Source organism: Eurosta solidaginis, chromosome 4 (assembly GCF_040869045.1).
Source record: "Eurosta solidaginis isolate ZX-2024a chromosome 4, ASM4086904v1, whole genome shotgun sequence".
NCBI classification, from domain to species: domain Eukaryota; kingdom Metazoa; phylum Arthropoda; class Insecta; order Diptera; family Tephritidae; genus Eurosta; species Eurosta solidaginis.
Genome location: NC_090322.1, coordinates 156,306,489 through 156,327,929, shown reverse-complemented (window position 1 = coordinate 156,327,929; position 21,441 = coordinate 156,306,489). Strand labels below are relative to the sequence as shown.

Below are 21,441 nucleotides of genomic sequence, written 5' to 3'. Positions count from 1 at the left end.
GTTTTGGAATACTCCTATACTCTCAAAGGAGTATTCCTTACATTATTTATGGAGTACTCGCGTTTTTTGAAGGGTTTCCGTGTTTTTGCTTTTAAATATGGCGAAATCTTTTATGTATACACATATGTACACATATTTATTTCAGTGCTACCAACTCAAAAGTGGTTAGCCTGCAAAAAATCTACTACAGAAAACAAAACGAACAGAACTGCTTGCGGATCAGAAATTGAAACAGATAAATATCAGGATCACAACGTTGTTGTTGCATTTGTATGGTAAATTTCTATCCGTATCTGGTTCGCGCGTCATTGGAACGGTACTAATATAGCCATATATATCGATATCAATTACTTGGTGAAAGTATCGCTCGACCATATTTGGAACTGTACATCCCTAAATTTGCAAAGTTGTGAACGCTATCGAAAATATTTTCTTGTGTGCGGTGCAGTTTTAATTGAGCTTAACGGGTTTTGGATTTCGTAGGAAAAAGTGTTAACTAAACTTAGGAAAGCGTATTCCTAGCTTTATTTACTAACTAGCAGAGCTGGAACATAAATTTCACAGTGTTTTTGCCGCTACAACAACACATTAAACAATGGCCGCCGACAAGAACAAACACATTTCTGTAACACATTTTATCAATCCACAACTTTTTTGGTTTCATGAAATTAGCGTTCCAAATGACACCTACCGTGAGATCAAAGATTTGGAAGAACAACTAGAACAATATTACAAAACCCATCAGCCATGGACGCAGGCAATACGGAAACCAGCAATCGGAATGCTGGTGTCTGTAAAATTTCTAGCCTGGCACAAAATCATACGCGCACGTGTCGAACATATCGCGAATTTTAGTAGAAATGCTCACGGAGGAGAATACATAATGTGGGCCATTGATTATGGTTTTCCATTTCAAACAAAGTCGGATCAAATTTTCCGTTTGCCAGATAAATTGTCTTGTATGGTTGATCATATAAAACGGGGAGGTCTAGCATACTTGTCGCCAGCTGAGAAGGATTTCGATTTTCGTAAAAATAGTGCTGTTACAAATGCCAAAGAGATGTGGAGCCAACGTGCATGTGAATTGGTAGAGAAATTGGTGAATGACTCTGAATCGGTAGTGTTTGTCGAAAAATTTCAAATTAAAGATCATGCTTGGGGCGATCTAATCGTAACCACACACTTGGGTGATAAATGTAATGTGCGCGATTATTTAATTGGAATGAGTTTGGCCCTGGATACTGGACCAATATTCCGTGAAATATGCATGGATTTGAAGGTAATAAAAATTTTGCCATGGATGACAAATAGTGGCAATAGTAAATTTAGCAGCAACAAAGGTTTCTTGTGTAACGGAGATATGCGGGATGACAAGAAGATGCAACAATTAGTTAAGCTGGAATGCAATGAGTATGCAAAGAAGAAAGTAGAGGATTGGTGTGCACGAAATGAGTTGGTCACATTTCAGGACTCTGCAGATTTTGATACCGATATGTTATTTGATGGAATTGCGTTTGACGATTCGGTTTCGAATAAAAACTTTGAGATTCGTAAATCTAAAACTGACGAACGCAATGAAGTGAACAAAGAGAACAATAATGCGATCACACGAAACCCAAGCTCAAAACAGCAGCGTGATTTGGAGCAGTGCGTGAATTTGGGTAGTGACGATGATGACTCATTGAATTCAACACCAAGTGAGATTATTAATGACCAAAAGTTAGGCATGGCTGGTGCATTGGCGGAATCGAGAAATAAGAAATATGGTAAAAATGATTTACCACCAAAGCCAACAACTTTAGATTTTGATATAAGCGCAGACTCAGAGAAAGATTTACTCAAAGAAAATAATGAGGAGAAAGTGAAACTGCTCAGTGGCGTAGAGTCGTTAGCATCATTAGAAACAGGAATCTCCTCAAGAAAACTAAAATTGTTGGAGAAACGTAAGCAGGTTAGTGGGAAAATGGGTTCCCGGGGTGGGTTTAAACTCCAGTTACAGTTGCATACAGTTTAAGCCCACCACTTCGGCCGCTTAAGCTTAGATGATCATCAAAATTTGATGTTATCAAAACATAGTGGCAAGGTTAAACTCTAGTCAAATGTAACTAGAGTTAAAACATACACTGAAAAAACGCGGCCTTAATGCAGTATATTGCTAATAAGTGTTTTGTCCTTTTAGCAGATGGGCAACAAAAAGTTGGATGAACAGAATAATGCTGGTAATCATCAAGCCATTGTCGTGGAGCCGGAACGTAATTCAAAACAGAAGAATCTCATAGACCTCAGCTCTACCAATAGTACTGTGGTTGAAATTGATATCGCAAAACAAATGGTAATTTGATTAGATTACAAGTTAATTTTTGGATATTTACAAATTGGACTACTTTTTAAAAATTTTCAATAAGCTACTGGCATTTATAATTTTTTTTTTAACAAATAGCTACGATTTATTAAAAACCGTTGCCTTATGTTGTTTTTTATTACTTCAACACATATTCTCTAAAAGAAATAATGTTCCAAGTGCGCCGCAGTCCCTTCAGCGATAATTAAATCAAGCCCTTCAAAATTCATTCATTTATTTAAAATTCATTTTACCATTTAAGCGCAATACTGTCATCCATAATAGAGATAGCAACATCAATGACAAAACCAACGTACCCACATCTGTGGTCAACTCACGGGTGAAGCGCCATCTACTCAACCGTCACAAGGTGCCTCTGATTAACGAAGAAGATAGCACCACTGACAGCACATCTGCTAATACAAACGATCATGTCATCCCACAAATCTCAGCTTCAACCAAACGTATGGAATTGCTTAAAAAGGTATGTATTCTCTTAAAACATTGACACTTGTGTTAAATGTAAAGTATAAACTCTCATTTTCGTAAACAGCAAAGATTGGAAAAACTCAAAGCAGAGAATACGGCAAAAGTCAACTTGGCATCAAGTCACGGCGAATCGCTTAAGAAAGCAGACATACAATTGAATACTGAAGATGCAAGTAGTATTGCTTCTACAGCGAAGACCAGTTCACATATTGGACGTTTGATGAATTTACGTAAAAAGGTAATTCTCGAATCAATGCAACAATGAATTAATTTGCATGCTACGTTTATATATATATGTATGAAATGTTACATGTTCAATGTTGATAATGCTGACTGTAGATTTATTTTTTTTTTTTTTAATTTATTGTCTTTTACTTATAATAGCTTAACGAGGAAAAGAATCTGCGAACTGTTGTTAATAATACAAGTTTTTATAATAAAAAGGTAAAAAAGTAGATTTTTGAAGTTGCGTTATTGAATTAAGCGAGCCATCTTGTATAGGGATTTGTAATTATGGAGGAACTATGTTTATTTCACAAAATATATATCATATTGCGAGTTTCATTTTGTGTAATATATATCTGTGGCAATTTGACAAAACAACCTATTTCGAGTTTGGTAACGGCGATAAATTGAACTATAATTCAAAAACTATCCGCAACTCATCAGTGTGACTATCTTTATTAGCCATTTGGCGCTAGGGTTTGAATAAATAATAATGGGAGATCTGTCACGGATTTCTGTTAAAGATCAAAATTTAACGTAAATCCTAATTCGAAATAGGTTGTTTTGTCAAATTGCCATAGATATGTACCTAAACATAAAAACGTTCGTTCTCGCTTTGAACAACTTCGGTAATGAAAAAATTAAGTACTCGAAAAAAAAAAATAATTTTTTACACAATTTCACACTGAAATTTTAAATCAAGAACACGTAATAACTGACTAATCTTGTTTTGTTGATTTTCCGACAGGGTGGATAAATGATGTATATTGGAACGATTTTCCGCCATCCCTTGTCAAATTTGGTTTTGAGACAAACCGGTTTCAGCGTTGTGCCATCGTCAGTGTCGATTTTCGTTCTGATCTGTTGTTGTCGTTTGTCCTGTATTTATAGTTCGTAGGTACAAGAGCAGGTATTGCCAAATTGATGCTTGTGTATATTTAGTTATGTGTATGTGCTGTGTGTTCATTCAGAACCGAGGGTGGTTTACTAATCGATTTGTGTGGCTAACTGGGAAAGGTAAAAATACGTAATTTTAGTCGTTTGACCCCTTTTTGTGGGTTTGTTGTTTTGGTGTGTTGTTTTGTGTTTATTTGTTGTTGTGTGTTTGTCTGTTGTACCTGTGTGATTACCTTGTTTCTTGTAAACAAGTTTTAAAGGCTCGAATATTGTGTCAGAAATTGTGTTTCTCTGTTCGTTTATTATTCTACCGCCAAATGTTTTCTGTTTGTAGATTTCCATGTTTTCGAGTACCTTGACACGTCGGCCTTTTGCTTGTATGTGAAGAACCCTAACTATTTTATTGATGTTTGCTGGGGAACATTCATTCTCGACCATGTGATTCGCGAAGTTAGACTCGGGTATACTGTTTGGATTCCGTATTTTTTTGTTGTAATCTCTAATATGTTCTCTGAACCTCGTTTGTGTTTGCCGTCCTGTTTGTCCTATACGTACATACGAGCATTTATCCAGATAAAATTCCTGATACAAATACAACTTCGAGAATGTAATGCAATTATTTGCACAAAAAATCCGTCATAAAAGTCTCAATCAATAGAAATCAATTGATCTTATAAAGAAAGCCCACACCAAAAGTATTAAATTAAAAACATAAAAATATTTATTCAAAAATATGTACATATAACATCAAAAACACAATCTCGAAAATATATAACCAGATATCACATAAAGAATTAGTGCTGGGAGTATCCATACGGATATCCGCTGACACGGATAAAATCTGGACGGCATGGATATCCGGTTAATATTCGTTTGTGAAACTCCGGATATCCGGAGTTATTTATCATTATTATTTATTTTATTTATCGGCTGATATTCTGGCGCAGAACCAGAGAGAAAAGCTGCGTACATACCCTCTTTAAGATGGAAAACCGATAGTGGCTCCATAGACTCCATGATGTAGATCTTTTGTTTTGTAGCGTTTTTCCCAATATAAACAAATGGCACTGCTATTTTCACTTTTTTTTTTTGGAAATGATCTCAAATCTTGCTGACCATTTTAGCACTCATTATTAGTTTAAATTGACACTTTGTAAAATTGTTGATGTTTGTAAAATTACAGCTTTTTAATTTTTGACATTAATTTAATAATCTACAAACATATTTTGTGAATAATTTTTCGATGTTTGCTTTGTTCAATTCTGATATGCAGATATTCAACTTTTATATTCCAGTATGCGGACGTACGGATATCCGGATTTTCCTTTTACGTATCCGGGTATCCGGATAGCCGGATTTTTTGCTTAGCTATCCGGTTATTCGAATATCCGGTTTATCCGGATAGTTGAAAAATCCGGATCCAGTTCACAGCCCTATAAAGAATAGAAATATCATAAAAACAACATTCCTGATATCTTTCACACAAAAATAACAACGCAGATTGAAAACTGATTACAATTCTTACGCTTATATGCATACATGTTTGAATAAACCAAAATATTCATTACGAACATTAGGGTAACACAATTAAATACTATATTTCAGGTTAAAGAAGTTAAAAGTGAAACATATTTTGAGCTCACGTCAAAGTCGCAGATGTCACCGCCTACTGAGGTTTGTTAATAATTAAAATATTTAGAGCAGCATAGAACGCTTATTTTAAAAAATATGAATTTTAATTATTTTCAGACACTCAATGAAAATTGTACTTTTTATGGTATGCGTATGGTACCAGCTGGTTTTGACCTTACTAATCTGAATCGTTATAAAGATGAAAAAAATCATTGGCATCGGAAAACCACAACACGTTATGATTATATACCACATAGCGATGATGCACTTATAGACTCATCGAGTAGGGATATTTTGAATGCAAGTACAACTTCTTCGTCAAGTGAAACAACGGAAGATAAGCAAAATATGCAACAAAATAACTTTAAGGATAGCAGAACAAAAGAAAGGAATCCATCAAGTCTTACAAAGCATGCAAATATTTTAGATACAACCGTGCCACAAATAGATGAAGAACCAATGGAATTTTTTGCTTGCACCACCGAACGTCAAACAAAGAATAAAATATCTAGGATGAAAGAACAGCAGTTGCTTTCTAGCAGTAGCAAGTAAAGCGTTAACTGTTTTTTTATATACATGCACATATAAAACCATGCATACTAATCATTCAAATTAATATTGATCAATATTTCAGTGTAAGCTCATCTACAACACCGAAAAAATATGGCCGATATCGATCGCTAAAACCACCATCAACACAAATGAACAAAATTGATGAAATATTACGTACGGCATATGTCGAAAAAGAAAGCGGCAATGACGAAATATTAGATTTAAAAAATTTGAACTCGAGTGTTTGTAAAGAAGATTCTGATAATACGGAATTGTATTCAGCAGAAGATGGCACATATGGTGGTGGCACTACGTCAGATAACGAGGATATTGATTCCGAAAGGCATTCCTCTAATAAACGCTCATTGATAAGAAGTCGCTTACAAAAAAAAATAGCAGTTCAACAAGAACATTTGAAGCAAGTCGAACATCAGTTAAGCTCTGAGTTGAACGGTAATAAACCAGACTGCTTTCGTATATTCTTACCCTTGGTACAAGAAGAGCTGCGTGAGATCGAAGGTGAACATCGTTTGAAGACAAAATTTATAGATCACTTAGTGTTAGCGCATTCAAAGGTACAACTTAGTTCGATCGCGCAAACATCAGAAGCATTTTTTCTAAAGGAAATTCAAGATGAAATGGAGAATATGCGTGTCACTAAATTATATCGGATACAAGCATACGCTTGGCCACATCTCTTACGGGGCAATTCACTTTTCATTGTTAATCCAAATAAATCGGGTAAAACATGGAGTTATTTGCCAGCTATTTGCAGTTTGGTAGCTTATCGTATACAAATTTGTGGCCTCACTGACACTTATGGACCCGTTGCCATCATCGTGGTGCCTACATCAGCACACGTAGAGATTGTGCATAATTATTGTAAACGTTTGCTATTGGGAGTAAGGCCCGCAGTAACGACAGTACCATCTTTTGGTGTACGCAATGCAAATGATGCTAAAGTACAATTACTCAATAGTTGTGGCATTTTAGTAGCAACGCCAGGAAGTTTACTACGCATATTACAAGACAACGAGAAAGAATCTTTGATTGATATAGAAAGGTTGAAACATTTGGTGATTGATGATTTGGATTTGATGTTGTCACGTGCACAAGATGATGTTGAAATGGTTTTAAAAACGTTTTTCAAATTGTCCAAATTGAGTAAAAATTCCATACCTGCTTTGTTACCTTGGCAATTAGTGGTGACAACACGTGATTGGGATTCATTGCTTGTTGCATTGATGCGTAAGTCAAATGAACCCTTACTCTTAATAGGCGATTTTTTAGAAGCCGCTGTGTATGGTAGAGTGATGATATCAATCAAACTGTGCCCAAGCGAACGTAAGATTGCGACGATTTTGGAATTTATCGAACAAAATTCATTAGAAAACGAACGACTGCTTGTGTTATGCAATAGCGATGATGATGTGTACGAAGTTGTAGATGCGCTGACAATTTCCGGATTTATTTGCATCAGCTACGACAGTCATGCCTCATCAGATGTTCGCATTATAGTTGATGAGTGGCGTAAAAAGAAGGTAATCAAACACGCAATTTAGTATTAGTAATATTACTTGTTACTTATTAAACACAAGTGTACTATTGTTGTAGGTATTGTCATCACGCATACTTGTAGTTGCCGATGCATCATTTCCCGAACTGCAAATTCAAAATGTTTCTCAAGTTATACACTATTCTATGCCGACTTCATGGACTAAATTTACAGCACGTTTTTCAGCATTAGCACAAACTTATGAAAATCATGTGAGCAGAAATTTTGAAATGCCTGCTAAGAGTACGAATCAAGGTGCAGCACGTTCCTTAATATTACTGGACGAAGAGAATAGCATACAACTGCCACGTTTGATGGATTTTATGAAAAAGCATGATCAATTAAAATTAATACATTCCGATATATTAGCTGTGTCCAAACGTGTGCTATTGGAACGTGAAGAGGCTAGAATACTACAAGGTACCCGTATGTGTCCTTACGTGCTGGAGTTTGGTGAATGCGATGAGCCACGTTGCGAATTTCGTCATAATCTAACACGTTTCGATGCAGTTTCCAAAACTGATAATATACCAAAGGCTGGTGATATGCGTATACTTATATTAAAGGTTTGTAAAACGATATTATAGTTTACAGTATTGTGCAATAACATTTCAATACTGAGAACATACGAACTCCGACCTCAAAATCTATCGTATCAAAAATTGTCGAATAAGAAATATCCAATAAAATATGCACGAAATATATATTGCTAAAATATCAAAAACACTAAAGAGATATCACATTAGGTCGTTTCGCATTAAATAACCTTTCGAGAAATTTAATTCAGGAGAATTACTGGTTCGTAATTCGTTATGCTGTTGTATTGCACAACATTGTAAAGTAAATCATTTAAAAAATAATCAATTCGCATTTTGCATATTTAATTTAAGGTGTTTTCGCCCACCCATTACGCCGCACGTCTTCTAGAACACCGTTCGCCCAATTCTACCAACTGGTTTGACATACGGCGCTCCAAGGAAGTGTGCAATTTTAGCATGCAATTGAATATGCATTATATGAAAAGAGAAAATTGGACCATACATTGGCCAATCCATTTAGGTGATTTGTGTGTATATAAATACTGCGACACATATCAACGTATTCGTATACTTGAACTGCCTGAATTACAAAATACAGATATTGTAAAAACGCTAAAATTGACAGTGAAGTTAATCGACGACGGTAGCATTATATCAGGCGTTAAATCTGATGAACTTTACGTTTGTCATAACGATTTTAAAGATTTTCCTGCACAAGCAATCAATATTCGGTTATCTGGTGTTGTGCCATTTGATAATGAACGCACTTGGGATACAAAATCAACCAAAACTGTACAGAAATGGATTATGACTGATATAACAAAAAAAGAATGCGTACATGTTAGTATCAATTTTACACTAATTGATACAATTTGGGTGAATAATTTAATTGTGATGGAACAGCTGGATCAAGTTGGACAATATGTTTATCGTGTAAATTTGAAACGGTCACTCTTGGAGAAAAATATTGCAGCAGCAGCTGATAACAAACGACAAAGTATACGCGAAATAGCTGAAGAATTTGGATTATTGGCGGCAAATGGTGATGCCGATGCCACGCTCAGTGACTCTGAAATGGAATTTAAAACTTGCAGTGAGAATGAAACAAGTAATCTAATGAAATTTTCATCGAATGACGAAACAATGGAAAGTGAAAAGTTGTTGCAAGGATACGAGCCAAAGGAAGCTAAAAATTTTAACAAATCCGGAGTGCTGATTAAAATTAACGATAGCCTAGAAGATGATGGGGAGGACAAAGAAGAAGATTGGGATAAGCAGTTGAATGCGAATGAAAAAACTGCTAATGAGGTTAGTGTGCTACAGTTGAAAATAAGCAAACGTGTGCTGCGGCATCGCCAACGAAGAAGTTTACTCAATCAATGTAATGATGTGCTGCTTAAGTAAAATTGTAATTTACTAAAGCAAATTAAAAATAGAGAAACAAAGGTTCATAAATGTTAGGTATAGCGACGCAGTCGAAAAAAAGATTTCGTTGCACAAATTTATTTATGAATAAATATAAAAAATAAGAACTTAAGAAAACTAAGCATACTCATTTGATATACTTAGTTATATTATAGCCTGTATTATTTTTATTCATTAGTAATAAATCGTAGTTGTAACTTATAACCCACTCCCACGGATTCAAAGAAAAGTACGATTTATAAAGTTAGACCCCATAAAATTTAACTATAAACATAAAAACATTTTTATGAATTCTAACCGTTTTGGCACGTTATTTTATAAAACCCCAAGATAAAAAGTTGGTAAGTTGCTATATAAATCTAAAAAAATTGAACCTCGAAAGATTTGATTTGAAGATTTATCTAGGTCTTTCGGTCTTAGGTTAAGATGAAGCATTTCGGCCTCCCAATACCAATGTCCACGTGTGTCAACGTATCACAAAGTTTAGTATAAAACTACACTCGATTTTCGACTGTGGAGCTATTAACTTTAACTTACACTTGAAACTTAACACCATATACTTAACACACTAATATACTCGTTTTGCAGATTTATTTGCCACTACGAACTCATTTTGAGCCTGAAATAAGCGAAATAACAAATGCAGATACAACAGCGCCCACATGTGAAACCGACACAAAAACAACAACACCAGAAACAACAAGAACGACAACAACACCACTAACTTCAACAATAACAACAACAGTATCAAAGCAAGTTCCTCAACTCGAAGAAACCGATACTCTTGCTGCCTCTATTGCTGCACTACCTACTGGCAAAGAGCAATGGCTTTCATTACCTTTAGAGCAAATTGTTAAGGTAGAGATCGGTAGTGAAACAGAGAATGGTAATTGGAATGATATTTATTTGCAACAAATTGAGGATGAACAGTTAAATAAATTTGATGAAATGCTTGAGTTAATCAATGATCATATAACGAAGCTGCGCGCCAAACCAACAATGCCATTTCCCGCGTCTTGGTTCAAGCCAATGCAAAATTGTATAGTACACCATGACAATCGTTATTTGCGTGCGAAATTGTATGGAATATTTGTAAGTGATTCTTCGACACGATCTACCACCAATTCGTCAATTTATCGCTTCTTTCTATGTGATTATGCATGTTTCATAATGGCGAAACCTGAGGACTTGTACAATGATTTCCTATATCCTACCACACAGGAAATTGTTGAATTTACACCCTTTCAGGGTGTACATTGCACTTTGGCTGGTATAAATTTAAATCGTTTTGCGAAACCTTACAAAGTTACCAAAGATTATTTATTTGCTTATGCAGTGAAGGAACGTGCAAGTGCTAATATTGGAATGCCACATTTCAATATAAATTCATATGAAATTTTATTATATGAAAATGAATATGAACATGAGATGCAAACACTTGAGCTATTCAATAGAACGTTAATAGATAAAGGCGTGGCTACAGCAGATAAAGAGAACGAACATTACTTGGAAATGAAAATCAAATTACCAAAAGTGCCTAAAGATTTATGTAATTTTGAAGATCTATTACAATGCATACAACGTTCTTTTGAATTGGAAATGATAGAAGCTCAGGACAACGATACGGCACCAAAACTGCAAACAACACCGCTGCAAGCAATAAAACCTCCACAAATAGATTTACCAAAAAATATTAAAAAAATACGGCAAAGACCTTATAAACCTTTGAAATCTAAAAGCAGTGATCCTTCAAGCGGCACTGACGAAGAGCCGCTTTTGTCATCTTCAAATAAAACCACAAGTTCCAGTGATAATGATCAATCGATTAGCTCAGCATCAGCAGCGCATGATACTTCGTCATCTTCGACAGAGGCGCCCCATTTACCACCTCCACCTCAACTTCAAGCAAAACATAAACGTCCACAAGTTTGCTGGTATGATACAGATTGTTTTATCTATCTAGTTATAAGTGCACCTGATATTAGCGAATACTATTTAGAAGTCACAGAAGATACTTTAATATTCTATGCGGAAATTAATGAGCAATCAAATGCACTCGTTTTAAACTTTGCCGGTCTTATAGAACCTACTTTGGTTTCACACGAAATACGTGGCCTAAATGTTGTTGTACGTTTAGTTAAAGGGGTCTTTATGAAGTGGCCACGTTTGTTAAAGCAGACAACACGTTACCCTTGGCTTACATTTAATTTGAATGCTATCGATTTGTCGGAAGTGGAGAAATTATTACCGCAACAGCAGTTGGAAATGATTTTGCAGAAAACTTTGGGCCGTAAACTCAACGGTAGTTTTAGCAGTGATGAACCGGATTCGGATGATGAGCGCAATTTATTCCAAACATTTACACCTATTATTAACAGCGAAGATATACATGATCCCACCCTGGAAATATTCTGAGGTCAAAAGCTGTTAAAAATTGCAAAAATGTCGTTGGCTTGGTGCGTAGGAAGTTTTGTAATTTTGCAATTACATCGTATTCCTAAACTTTTATTAACGAAATGTAATGAAATTTAACATTTTTTTATTTTTATTTTTTAACAAAGAAGAAATTTAATTTAATTTGAGCAGTTGTATGACTTTCACTCATTCATTAAATATTCATATATATAGGTAATAAATTAAGCTTTCTACATTAAATGTGCATACTATGTAATACTTCGATTGTAAGTGTTTGAATTATCAAATATTAAAACAATTGTTAAAAGTATACCAATAAATGCAACAAGAATGTGTTCACTTGTTTTTTAAATATAAATTTGAATTGAGTAAGTAAAAATAAACTGAAATATATGGAGGGTCGCATAGCACCGCCGGATTAACATGAGCAGCCTGTAGGAAATTGAAGATATGTAGAAGAAATTGAAATAGGGGGAAAAATTAGTACAAGGGAAACAAGCAAAAAAATCAAGTTCCAGTGGAGCCAAACAAAATATATTTGCCGATTAACGTCATCTTTGGAAATATACTTACACGTATTCAAATCGCTTAAACCAGTTTAATACATTCATAAATTTATGAATGATCGAAATTGGATGAAGGCATACGTCGGATAAAATAATAGCTCTCTATTTCACCATCTTATCAATAGAATCAAAGGGTGCTTGTTCCCCTATTGTAAAAGGTAGTTGGGTATAGGAATAAAGCGCACTTAAATTTTCTTTGATACTTGCAGTTGGTATAACGTAAAGCAACATTAATATTCCGCTTAACTTTTCTCGTATATTTCTATGATCATCTCATCAGCTCTTGATAGCGATAGATCCGCCCTCAAGAGGTGGAGGTTGGGTGGGTTGAACTGGCTGGTACGTGAGGACCTCATAGAGACTGAATGAGTCATTAGTGTTACTTGAAGATTGCTCAGTGACCACACTGAAAAACCCAGCAGAAACCAGGACCTATGTTATACAATAACTCCGTGCTCTTGGCAAATACTAGAAGGACCTGGCTGGTACGTGAGGACCTCATAGATACTGAATCAGTCATTCGTGTTGACCGATCGTTTCCTCGTCCAACCCGCACTTCCTACCTCTGCTATCACAGACAAGCACTTATTTAAAAGGCCTTATTAGAAGAAGGTGCTCATTTATAGAATAATTAACCAACCAATGGACGCATAAGACGAATCTCCTTGTTGTAACCTCCCTAATCTAAGTACATAGTTGTAACCTCTCTGCCGGTGTGGGTAAGCTTTGGTCCACCGTAAAGTCCCTATCGAATCCGTCCAAGCACAATGACAAAATTTCCATCGCCTTTGGCGATAAAAAATGCGAAAAAATGCGCGAGCGCTTTTGCCGACAATATATAATGCATTCTACGGTCAACAAAGTTAGACGGAGGGCAAACAGACGCGTACATAAACATAAATTCAGCGCGTCTCCAATTAACATCACCGCCAAAGAGGTTGAGGATGCCATCGGTCAAGCTGAACCATCTAAAGCAGTGAGCTCAGACGGCATAGCCATGCCGATGCTTAAAGGCCTAGGAAAAGATGGTTTCAAATATTTAGCACATGTCTTCAACCTGTCCCTTTGCACCTATGTCATTCCCGAAAAATGGAAAATGGCCAAGGTGTTCCGCTGGTCTAAAGTCTGATAAACTAGCCCGATATCCTATCGCCAGTAGCCAAGACGCTTGAAGCCATTTTGCTCCCCTATTTCAAAGCAAATTTGCAACTAGCCTGTCATCAGCATGGCTTTAGAAAACTTCATAGCACAACCACCGCGCTAAATGCCATTAGCACCCAGATAAATTGCGGTTTAAATCAAAACCCCCACCATAGAACAGTACTATTTTCGCTAGACCTATCAAAAGCTTTTGATACGGTCAACCATGGCACGTTACTGCAAGACCTGGAAGGGTCTACCCTTCCCCCATGTCTTAAAAGGTGGACCGCAAATTATCTGGGTGGCCGGCAGGCATCGGTGCAATTTAGAAACGAAACATCAAAACCAAGAAGGATTAAACAAGGGGTGCCAAAGGGCGGTGTCCTATCCCTAATTTTGTTTAATTTCTACATATCTAAGCTACCTTCGCCACCAGAAGGAGTTACTATCGTTTCCTACGTCGATGACTGCACAATAATGGCTACAGGCCCCGTTCCACAGATCGATGAGCTTTGCAACAGAATAAACGGCTACCTCCCTGATCTCTCCAGGTTTTACGCCTCGCGAAATCTGGCATCACCGACTAAATCCTCCCCGACCTTATTTACAACATGGACGTCCCAAATGTCGACCATTTTGAACATCCACGTCGATGGCACTACGCTATCGACTGTCCTACACCCAAAAATCTTGGGTGTAAGGTTTGATCAGGATCTACATTTTGGTGAGCATGCAGCCGCAATTGTACCGAAAATCCAGAGCCGCAATAAAATCCTCAAATCCCTTGCTGGCAGTACTTTGGAAAAAGACAAAGAAACGCTCATTACCACATACAAAGCAATTGGCCAGCCGATTGCATGCTACGCGTCCCCTATATGGTCGCCAAGCCTAAAAAATACTCACTGGAAGAAGCTACAGGCCTGCCAAAATACTGCTCTCAGAACCGCCACGTCTTCTTATGTCCCCAGAACACCATCTACATAATGAGGCGAGAATACTCTCCATCAGGGAGAGAAATGAGATGCTAACCAAACAGTTCCTGTTGAATACCCAGAAACCTGGGCATCCCAGCACACATCTGATTGATGAGCCAACACCGCCGGGGGCTTAAGGAGTCATCTCCGTAAGCATTATGAGCAAATACGGCACCTGAGAACTCAGCCGTATGTATGAAGCAAAAAAACACGAGCAGGTCCTCAGTGAACTCCACAAACAGGCGTCGGACCTTTATGCAAGGAATTGGCCGGTGTTCCAGTCAAAGAACAGTACACAAAACTTGCAGAAGAGGAACGCATACTCCCCAGGGAAACGCGAGTCACTCTAGCTCAAATTCATTCTGGATACTGTAACAGGCTAAACTCTTACCTATCCAGAATCAACCCCGACATACAAAATGTATGCCCCGCTTGCAATGTGTCCCCACATGACACCAACCATCTCTTTAATTGTAGGGTGGAACCAACGCCTCTAACACCCCTCTCATTATGGTCCACCCCTGTTGAAACTGCAAACAAGAATAGTCGGCAAGCGTCGGTTCAATTTAGAAACAAAACCTGGGAGAATTCAACAGGGGGTGACACAGGGCGATTTCCTATTTCCATTGTTGAATTTCTACACATCAAAGCTGCCTTCCCCACCAGAAGGAGTTACTAATATTTCCTACGCCGACGACTGCACGATAATGACAACAGGGCCTGGCCCACCAATAGACCAATTAAGTTTGTATAACAAATAGCTTTCGTCCCAGTCTCTGGTTTCTTCAAATTCTCAAGTCGCTTGCCGGCAGAACTTGGGGAAAGGATATAGAAACTCTGCTAACAATTTACAATGCAATTGGCCGCCCGCTTATCAGCTACGCGTCGCCGTTTGATCGCCTAACTTAAAAACACACACACTGGAAAAGGCTGAAGGCCTACTAACATACTGCACTCAGAGAAGCCACGGGATGTCTTATTAAGACTCCTGAACGTCATATACATGCAAGGCGCGATAACCACCGAGAAGATTTTAGCCCGAGCTTCTCCCAATTTGCATCGTGCTCCTTTTTAATTTTTTCTACAAATTGGCGTAGGTCCCTTGTCTTCCACGCTGACTCCGAACGACACCTGCAAGGCAGATGACTTTTTCACTGAGAAGCTTTTTATGACAGAAATAAATCACTGCGAATTGCGATCCTGCTTAGAAAAATTGCCTCTAATTGAAAAAACTTGTATCTAAAACTTTGCTGTTGCTTTGCATGGGGCGTGAACCAGGGATTTTCGGTGTGATAGGCGGAACATGTTTCCACCACACCACGGGGGATTGATAATCGCAATACAAAGCTTCATTGCTTCCGCAACCGAATTGTCAGCCTCACCTACGCGAGGGGAATCCTGTAGGTTCTATGTGGTGATGTTAATCGTTCCCGAGATGGTCGGGCTAGTACCCGAATGGTACTTGTTATCGGAACGTACCGGATCTATATCCGGCAAAGGACCATCAACATCGATAACACTCCTCAAAACCTTCGAGTATGTCCTTATCGTTAATACAACAGCAACAACCGCACCACGACAGCTTCAAAAAAAAAGTTCAACAAGAGCATACAGAATTGCTGAGCAGACAGTTTTTGCTAAATTGTCATAAACCTGGACATCCTAGCAAACAACTGCTTCAGCTAGCCCCACCTCCCAGAGGGATAGGGATATATCTCTGTAAAGACTTTGATGACATCCGGCAGCTGCCCACTCCGCCGTTTGATCCAGATAAGCATAAGGAGCCCCTAAGTCTAATTTACACGAAATCGGTAAGCACTTTGCAGAAAAAGAAAGCAAACTAGGTTAGGTTTGGTGGTAGCTACCCTGATAGGGGAAGTTCACTTGGACAACATGAAGGTCCATTGTGATACCACATACAATAAAATAAATTAACGGTGACGTAGGTAAAGCTAGTTAGAGAATCGTTGGGTAGCAACGATAAAGTTCCGAATGATACCGATCTCAACTTTGGATAAATCTTCGGGAGATCCAAGTGAGTCGCGACCGAAAGACCGCCTTGTTCTGAAAAAAGCTGGGCAATCAAGCATAACATGATGTGATGATTCCACCTCATCATCCTCCATACAGGTGCAGCATGATGGAGTTTGCAGTATATTGAGACGTACCGCATGGATATCCATGGGACAGTGTCCTGTCAAAACGCCAATGACCATTAATAGGTGAGCCTTAGTGAATCCAAGTACTTCGGTAGACCTCATGCCATCCACTTTAGGCCAAAAAGAGATGGTGTCCGCCCAATGTTTGCTGAGCTGACTCGAGGCCCAGCTATGGAGGAGCAAACCACAGGTGGCCAACGGCATCACGAGATCCCTACAGCCATCTTCATCCGGTTCAATTGTACTGATGCGAGCTAAGAGATCCGCTTGACAGTTTTCCAGGATATCACTATGGCCCGGGACCCAGATAATCTTAATTATAAAATAGTTCGATGCAATCGCAAGCGAGGTCAGGCACTGCCAGACCACCCTCCATCTCACTGTAGTTGAATTCAAGGCCTTGATAGCCGCTTGGATGTAGTAGATGTTGAATTCCCTAACCGTAGTAACACTGGATAACATTTCATCCACCGCGTCCTTAATCGCAGCAACCTCCGCTTGGAATACCTTGCAGTGATCAACCAACTTAAACTTGCGGCAAAACTTTCAAAGGAGACACGAGTCACTCGGGCCCAACTTCGTTCTGGATGCTGCAACAGCTTAAACTCTTACTTGTCTAGAACCAACCCCGACTAAGTCAAGTATGTGCTGCATGCGATGTGTTCCCACATGACACCAACCATTTTTTCAATTGTAATGTGGTACCTACGCCTTTAGCAGCAGCATCCCTATGGTCCAACACTGTTAAAACTACTAGTTTCTCTGGACTCCCGTTTGAGGATTTTCACGACAATTTGTGATTTGAATGGGCCGAAGCACGGTTAGCACAACACAACAGCAACAAAACAGGGATAACTGGCGTGACTTGATACGAAACGGCCAAAATCGTCTAGGCGGTTAAGCGTCATGATTAATGATTTTTAAACTTGGGGTAAAAGCGAAAGTTCTTATTGAGACTAATCTGGATACTGGTTGGGGTTGGCATGGTATGTGAGCTGCTAGCAGTTTTTAATATATGTATTTAACAATTTCGAATTTACTTTAAAATTTATGTTAAAATTTATATTTATATTTGTACTTATCACTAACACTTACATGCGTTCCGCTGATCTTTCTTTGTATAAAATAGTAACTTTTTTCCACGATCTAGAATACTTTGGTAATATTTTATTTTTACAAATTACCATTATATAGTAACATTTATCATTGAATCAAATATTCACTGCACTTAACACATATTGTATCCATATACAAACATATTAATCACTTACATATGTATAGCACCAAAAAATTGAGGATCGTTTTAGCGAAGCTTCACTTTACACTGCTTTTATTCTTACTTAAGTGGGAGTTCCCTTAATTTTTGTCGCCAAGACAAAAAGCAGGACTCTTTACACAAATAAAGTCTATAATTCAGAATTAGTGATGCACATAAATCTTTAATTATTCTTAAAGAATTTCGAAAAAGAAATTTTCGCTGTGCATTCACAGTCATTATACGCGTTTGGTGGCGCCCATCGAAAAACTATTGACATTGGAAGGCAATAAATACAAGAAGTGGAATTGGTGTGGTTGATAAATCCCGCTATATATATTCATATATATGTATATTTGCATACATATGCACAGAAATACTTATTTATTTGTTTTGGTTAATACGTTCGTTAAACCATTTGTTCAATATTTTTTAGTGGAACAAACAAATTGTTATACAAAGAAAAAACGCAAAAAAAGGAAAAAACCAATTTTATATTGGTATGGGGGCGAGAATTCACGTGAAACGACCCAGCAAGCATTCAGAGTCTTAAAAGAGTCAGAAAGGTGTCCTAAATTTGAGCGTATAACGAAATGAACGCATCTTCCTTCTTGCGACGATCGTCCGATATGAGCCCTATTTCATACATTATGTTAGTCTAAATAGAAATCCGATCAGACACCTAAAATGGAGTTCGATAAGACTCCTACGACGCTCATAAATAGCTCATTATTTACTTTTTATATGAGTCTTTTCGGAGTCATTTGTACGTATTAAATAAGCCATTAAGATTTCCCCATTCAGGGGGGATTTTCGTAGCATATTGAGAAGCCTTGCTGGAAATTATGATATTTGGCGTCAGGCTTTATCGCAGACATACGAAGACTTGACACACCAACCGGGTTATACAACTGAGGTAATTTGTTGTTGCAATCAAAAAAGTCCAAAATACGTACCTAACTTGTTAACATGCGGTTAATTACAAAATGATTGTGCGAAGCGTGTATGCAAAAACGCGTTCATACCAATTTAGAAAGTGAACAGAAAAAAAAAAAAATTAAAAAAAAAATTGTTAGTTAAACGGTTTTATGGAAAACAATACTTACATGAAGTAATAATGATAAAAAAACCTAGAAAATAATTAGGTAGGTCCTAGGTACTAGTCACCACACTCCTCATTGAAATTTCTAAAAATGTGAGGTGTAGCATAACCCTATTAAGGTTCAGTTGGTCTTATATATGACTATCAATAGAAATTTGACGCGTCCAACGCTTTTATTTAATTGTCTGATCAACGCCCTAGATTGCTGAGGAGTGTGATGACTTGTAGCTAGGACCTACCTAATTTTTTTCTAGCTTTTTTTATTATTATTACTTCATGTAAGTATTGTTTTCAATAAAACCGTTTAACAAAAAAATTTTTTTTAAATTTACTTTTTTTTTTTCAAGTTTTTAGTCTATTTAATTGCATATTATTTCTCATTCTATTTAGTTCATTTAGTCAGTCATTATTACAAGGACTCTTTCTTGACAATTTGTTACAATCTAAGTCTTTAATACATAAATCCTTCCAAAGACTTTACTCGACTCGGCGCTACGTATGCTTGTCCCTCCTCGTACTCCAAAGTATTTTGATGTCACTACCGGACTGTATGTAATATTTGTTCCAAATATAGGCCAAATCCGACATCATAGGTCGCTTTCTATTAATGTATTTTATATATGCTCCAAATATGAGCCAAATCGGACCACAAATACGATTTTTGTGAATATCCCGATCCTTGCGCCACCTGCGATTTTTTTCTTATTATTGCATTGTAATCGGGTTCTGAACTATATTCCAAGTTTCAAGGTTGTAGCTTACCGAGAAGTTACTTAAATTTCAATTACAGAAGTCGTGCCAGCCAGCCTGTCAAGTCAAGCTAAATAAAACCGTTTAAAAAACGTTATGATTATGTTCAAATTTAATTTGAATGAAAATTTTACAAAATAAATTACGAGCATCTGTTCTGAAGTTGCTTTATTTGCTGAACACTCTTGGCAAAAGGCTCAAATTTTTCATCATATCGGAGTCATAAAAGACTCTTTTTTGATCATATTTCTGAGGCTCATATTTTTCACAAATTTCGGACTCATATTAGATTCCTAAAGTATGAGCACTTCGAGAATGTTTGAGGGGTGATGAAGTTTGAAGATTTGAATAACTTTTTGTTTATTCTTTTCATATCACCATTTCACAGAACCAGATTTGCCCACTTGTATAACCAAAAAACTTCGTATACATACTAGAGAAGGGTTGAAGCGTTTTCTAGGTTTCGAATAAGCCTTTAATGATGTGCTACATCAAGAGCTTTTGAGGTTAGCATTCGTTGGTCTGTTTCTGTGCGGGTTTAAGCCGCATTTAAAGTAGAGCTTGGTTAATCTTGCCACTCTAGCAGTTTTGCTGCTAATCTCAGTTCAAGCGGCCAAATGACAAGGTTAAATTCGCACTAAAAAAGGGAGACCCTGACCTTTGTCGACTATGATTCCATAAATATACCAAATAATTTCAGCTTGGAGAAAAAACGATCTGCCCCAATATAAGCTATTCGAGGGTCATATAACCAAGATGTTGACCAAGATGTCAAAACCAAATCCTCAATTCTCTTGCCGGCAGCACTTCGATACAAAAAACGCCCCTAACCACTTATAAAGCAATAGGCCGGGCGCTTTCCCCAATAAAGTCGCCAAGCAAAAAGAAAAACGATGGAGGAAATTGCAGGCCTGTCAAAATACCGCGCTCAGAACTACCATGGAATATTTTTTAATGTAACATCATCTTCACATTGAGACGAGAATATTTCCCATAAAGGAGAAAAATTAAATGCTTAACAATGTATGCTGAATACCTAGAAACCTGAGCATCCCATTAGATATTTAATTGTAGAGGCTCCGCGTCCCAGCAACTCAAAAAGTGATCTCCCTAAGCACTATGAAGAAACTCGGTGCTCAAGAAGTCACCCATATGAAGGAAAGGAGCACAAAGAGTCCCTTAGAGAAGTCCTCGAAATGTCGTCAAAGTACTAGGTCACCAATTGGCCAGTGAATCCGTTCTCGAAGACAAATATCCTGATCTCGCAGTTGAGCAAAGCAACCTCCCCAGGGAGACGCGCGTCACTCTAGCACAACTTCGATCTGGAAACTGTAATAGGTTAAAAAAATAATTAAATGAATGCCATACGCAATACCCCCCAACTAGATTTTAGGCCGAGCTTCTATTCCAATTTGCGTCGTGCTT

The 21,441-nt window shown here is 37.4% G+C and overlaps 3 protein-coding genes across 5 annotated transcripts in view; 1 reads left to right on the top strand and 2 right to left on the bottom strand.

The window, feature by feature from the left end:
* The window catches only part of oc (ocelliless), a 410,517-nt gene extending 391,848 nt beyond the window's left edge, over window positions 1-18,669 (bottom strand). The window contains 1 exon segment of the mRNA XM_067783502.1: window positions 18,005-18,669. Coding sequence (XP_067639603.1) covers window positions 18,005-18,096 — 92 coding nt within the window. The 5' untranslated portion in view covers window positions 18,097-18,669.
* LOC137250531 (putative ATP-dependent RNA helicase TDRD12) lies at window positions 399-12,405 on the top strand. 3 transcript variants are annotated; one of them, XM_067783499.1, is made up of 11 exons: window positions 399-1,951; window positions 2,183-2,332; window positions 2,604-2,825; window positions 2,895-3,068; window positions 3,215-3,274; window positions 5,558-5,626; window positions 5,702-6,132; window positions 6,219-7,677; window positions 7,751-8,257; window positions 8,582-9,538; window positions 10,244-12,405. In XM_067783499.1, the coding sequence occupies exons 1-11, from the start codon at window positions 596-598 to the stop codon at window positions 12,068-12,070; spliced, it is 7,212 nt and encodes a 2,403-aa protein (XP_067639600.1). In that variant the 5' UTR covers window positions 399-595; the 3' UTR covers window positions 12,071-12,405. The 3 variants fall into 3 exon arrangements, with proteins under 3 accessions (XP_067639600.1, XP_067639599.1, XP_067639601.1); XM_067783498.1 differs by having other exon boundaries at window positions 2,180-2,332; XM_067783500.1 differs by lacking the exon at window positions 3,215-3,274 and having other exon boundaries at window positions 2,180-2,332.
* Window positions 18,670-19,573: 904 nt separating the features above from the next.
* Crag (DENN domain-containing protein Crag) overlaps window positions 19,574-21,441 on the bottom strand; it is a 59,201-nt gene continuing 57,333 nt past the window's right edge. The window contains exon 16 of the mRNA XM_067783497.1: window positions 19,574-20,086. Within this exon, the coding sequence (XP_067639598.1) occupies window positions 20,077-20,086 (10 nt within the window). The 3' untranslated portion in view covers window positions 19,574-20,076. The remainder of the gene's footprint in view (window positions 20,087-21,441) is intronic.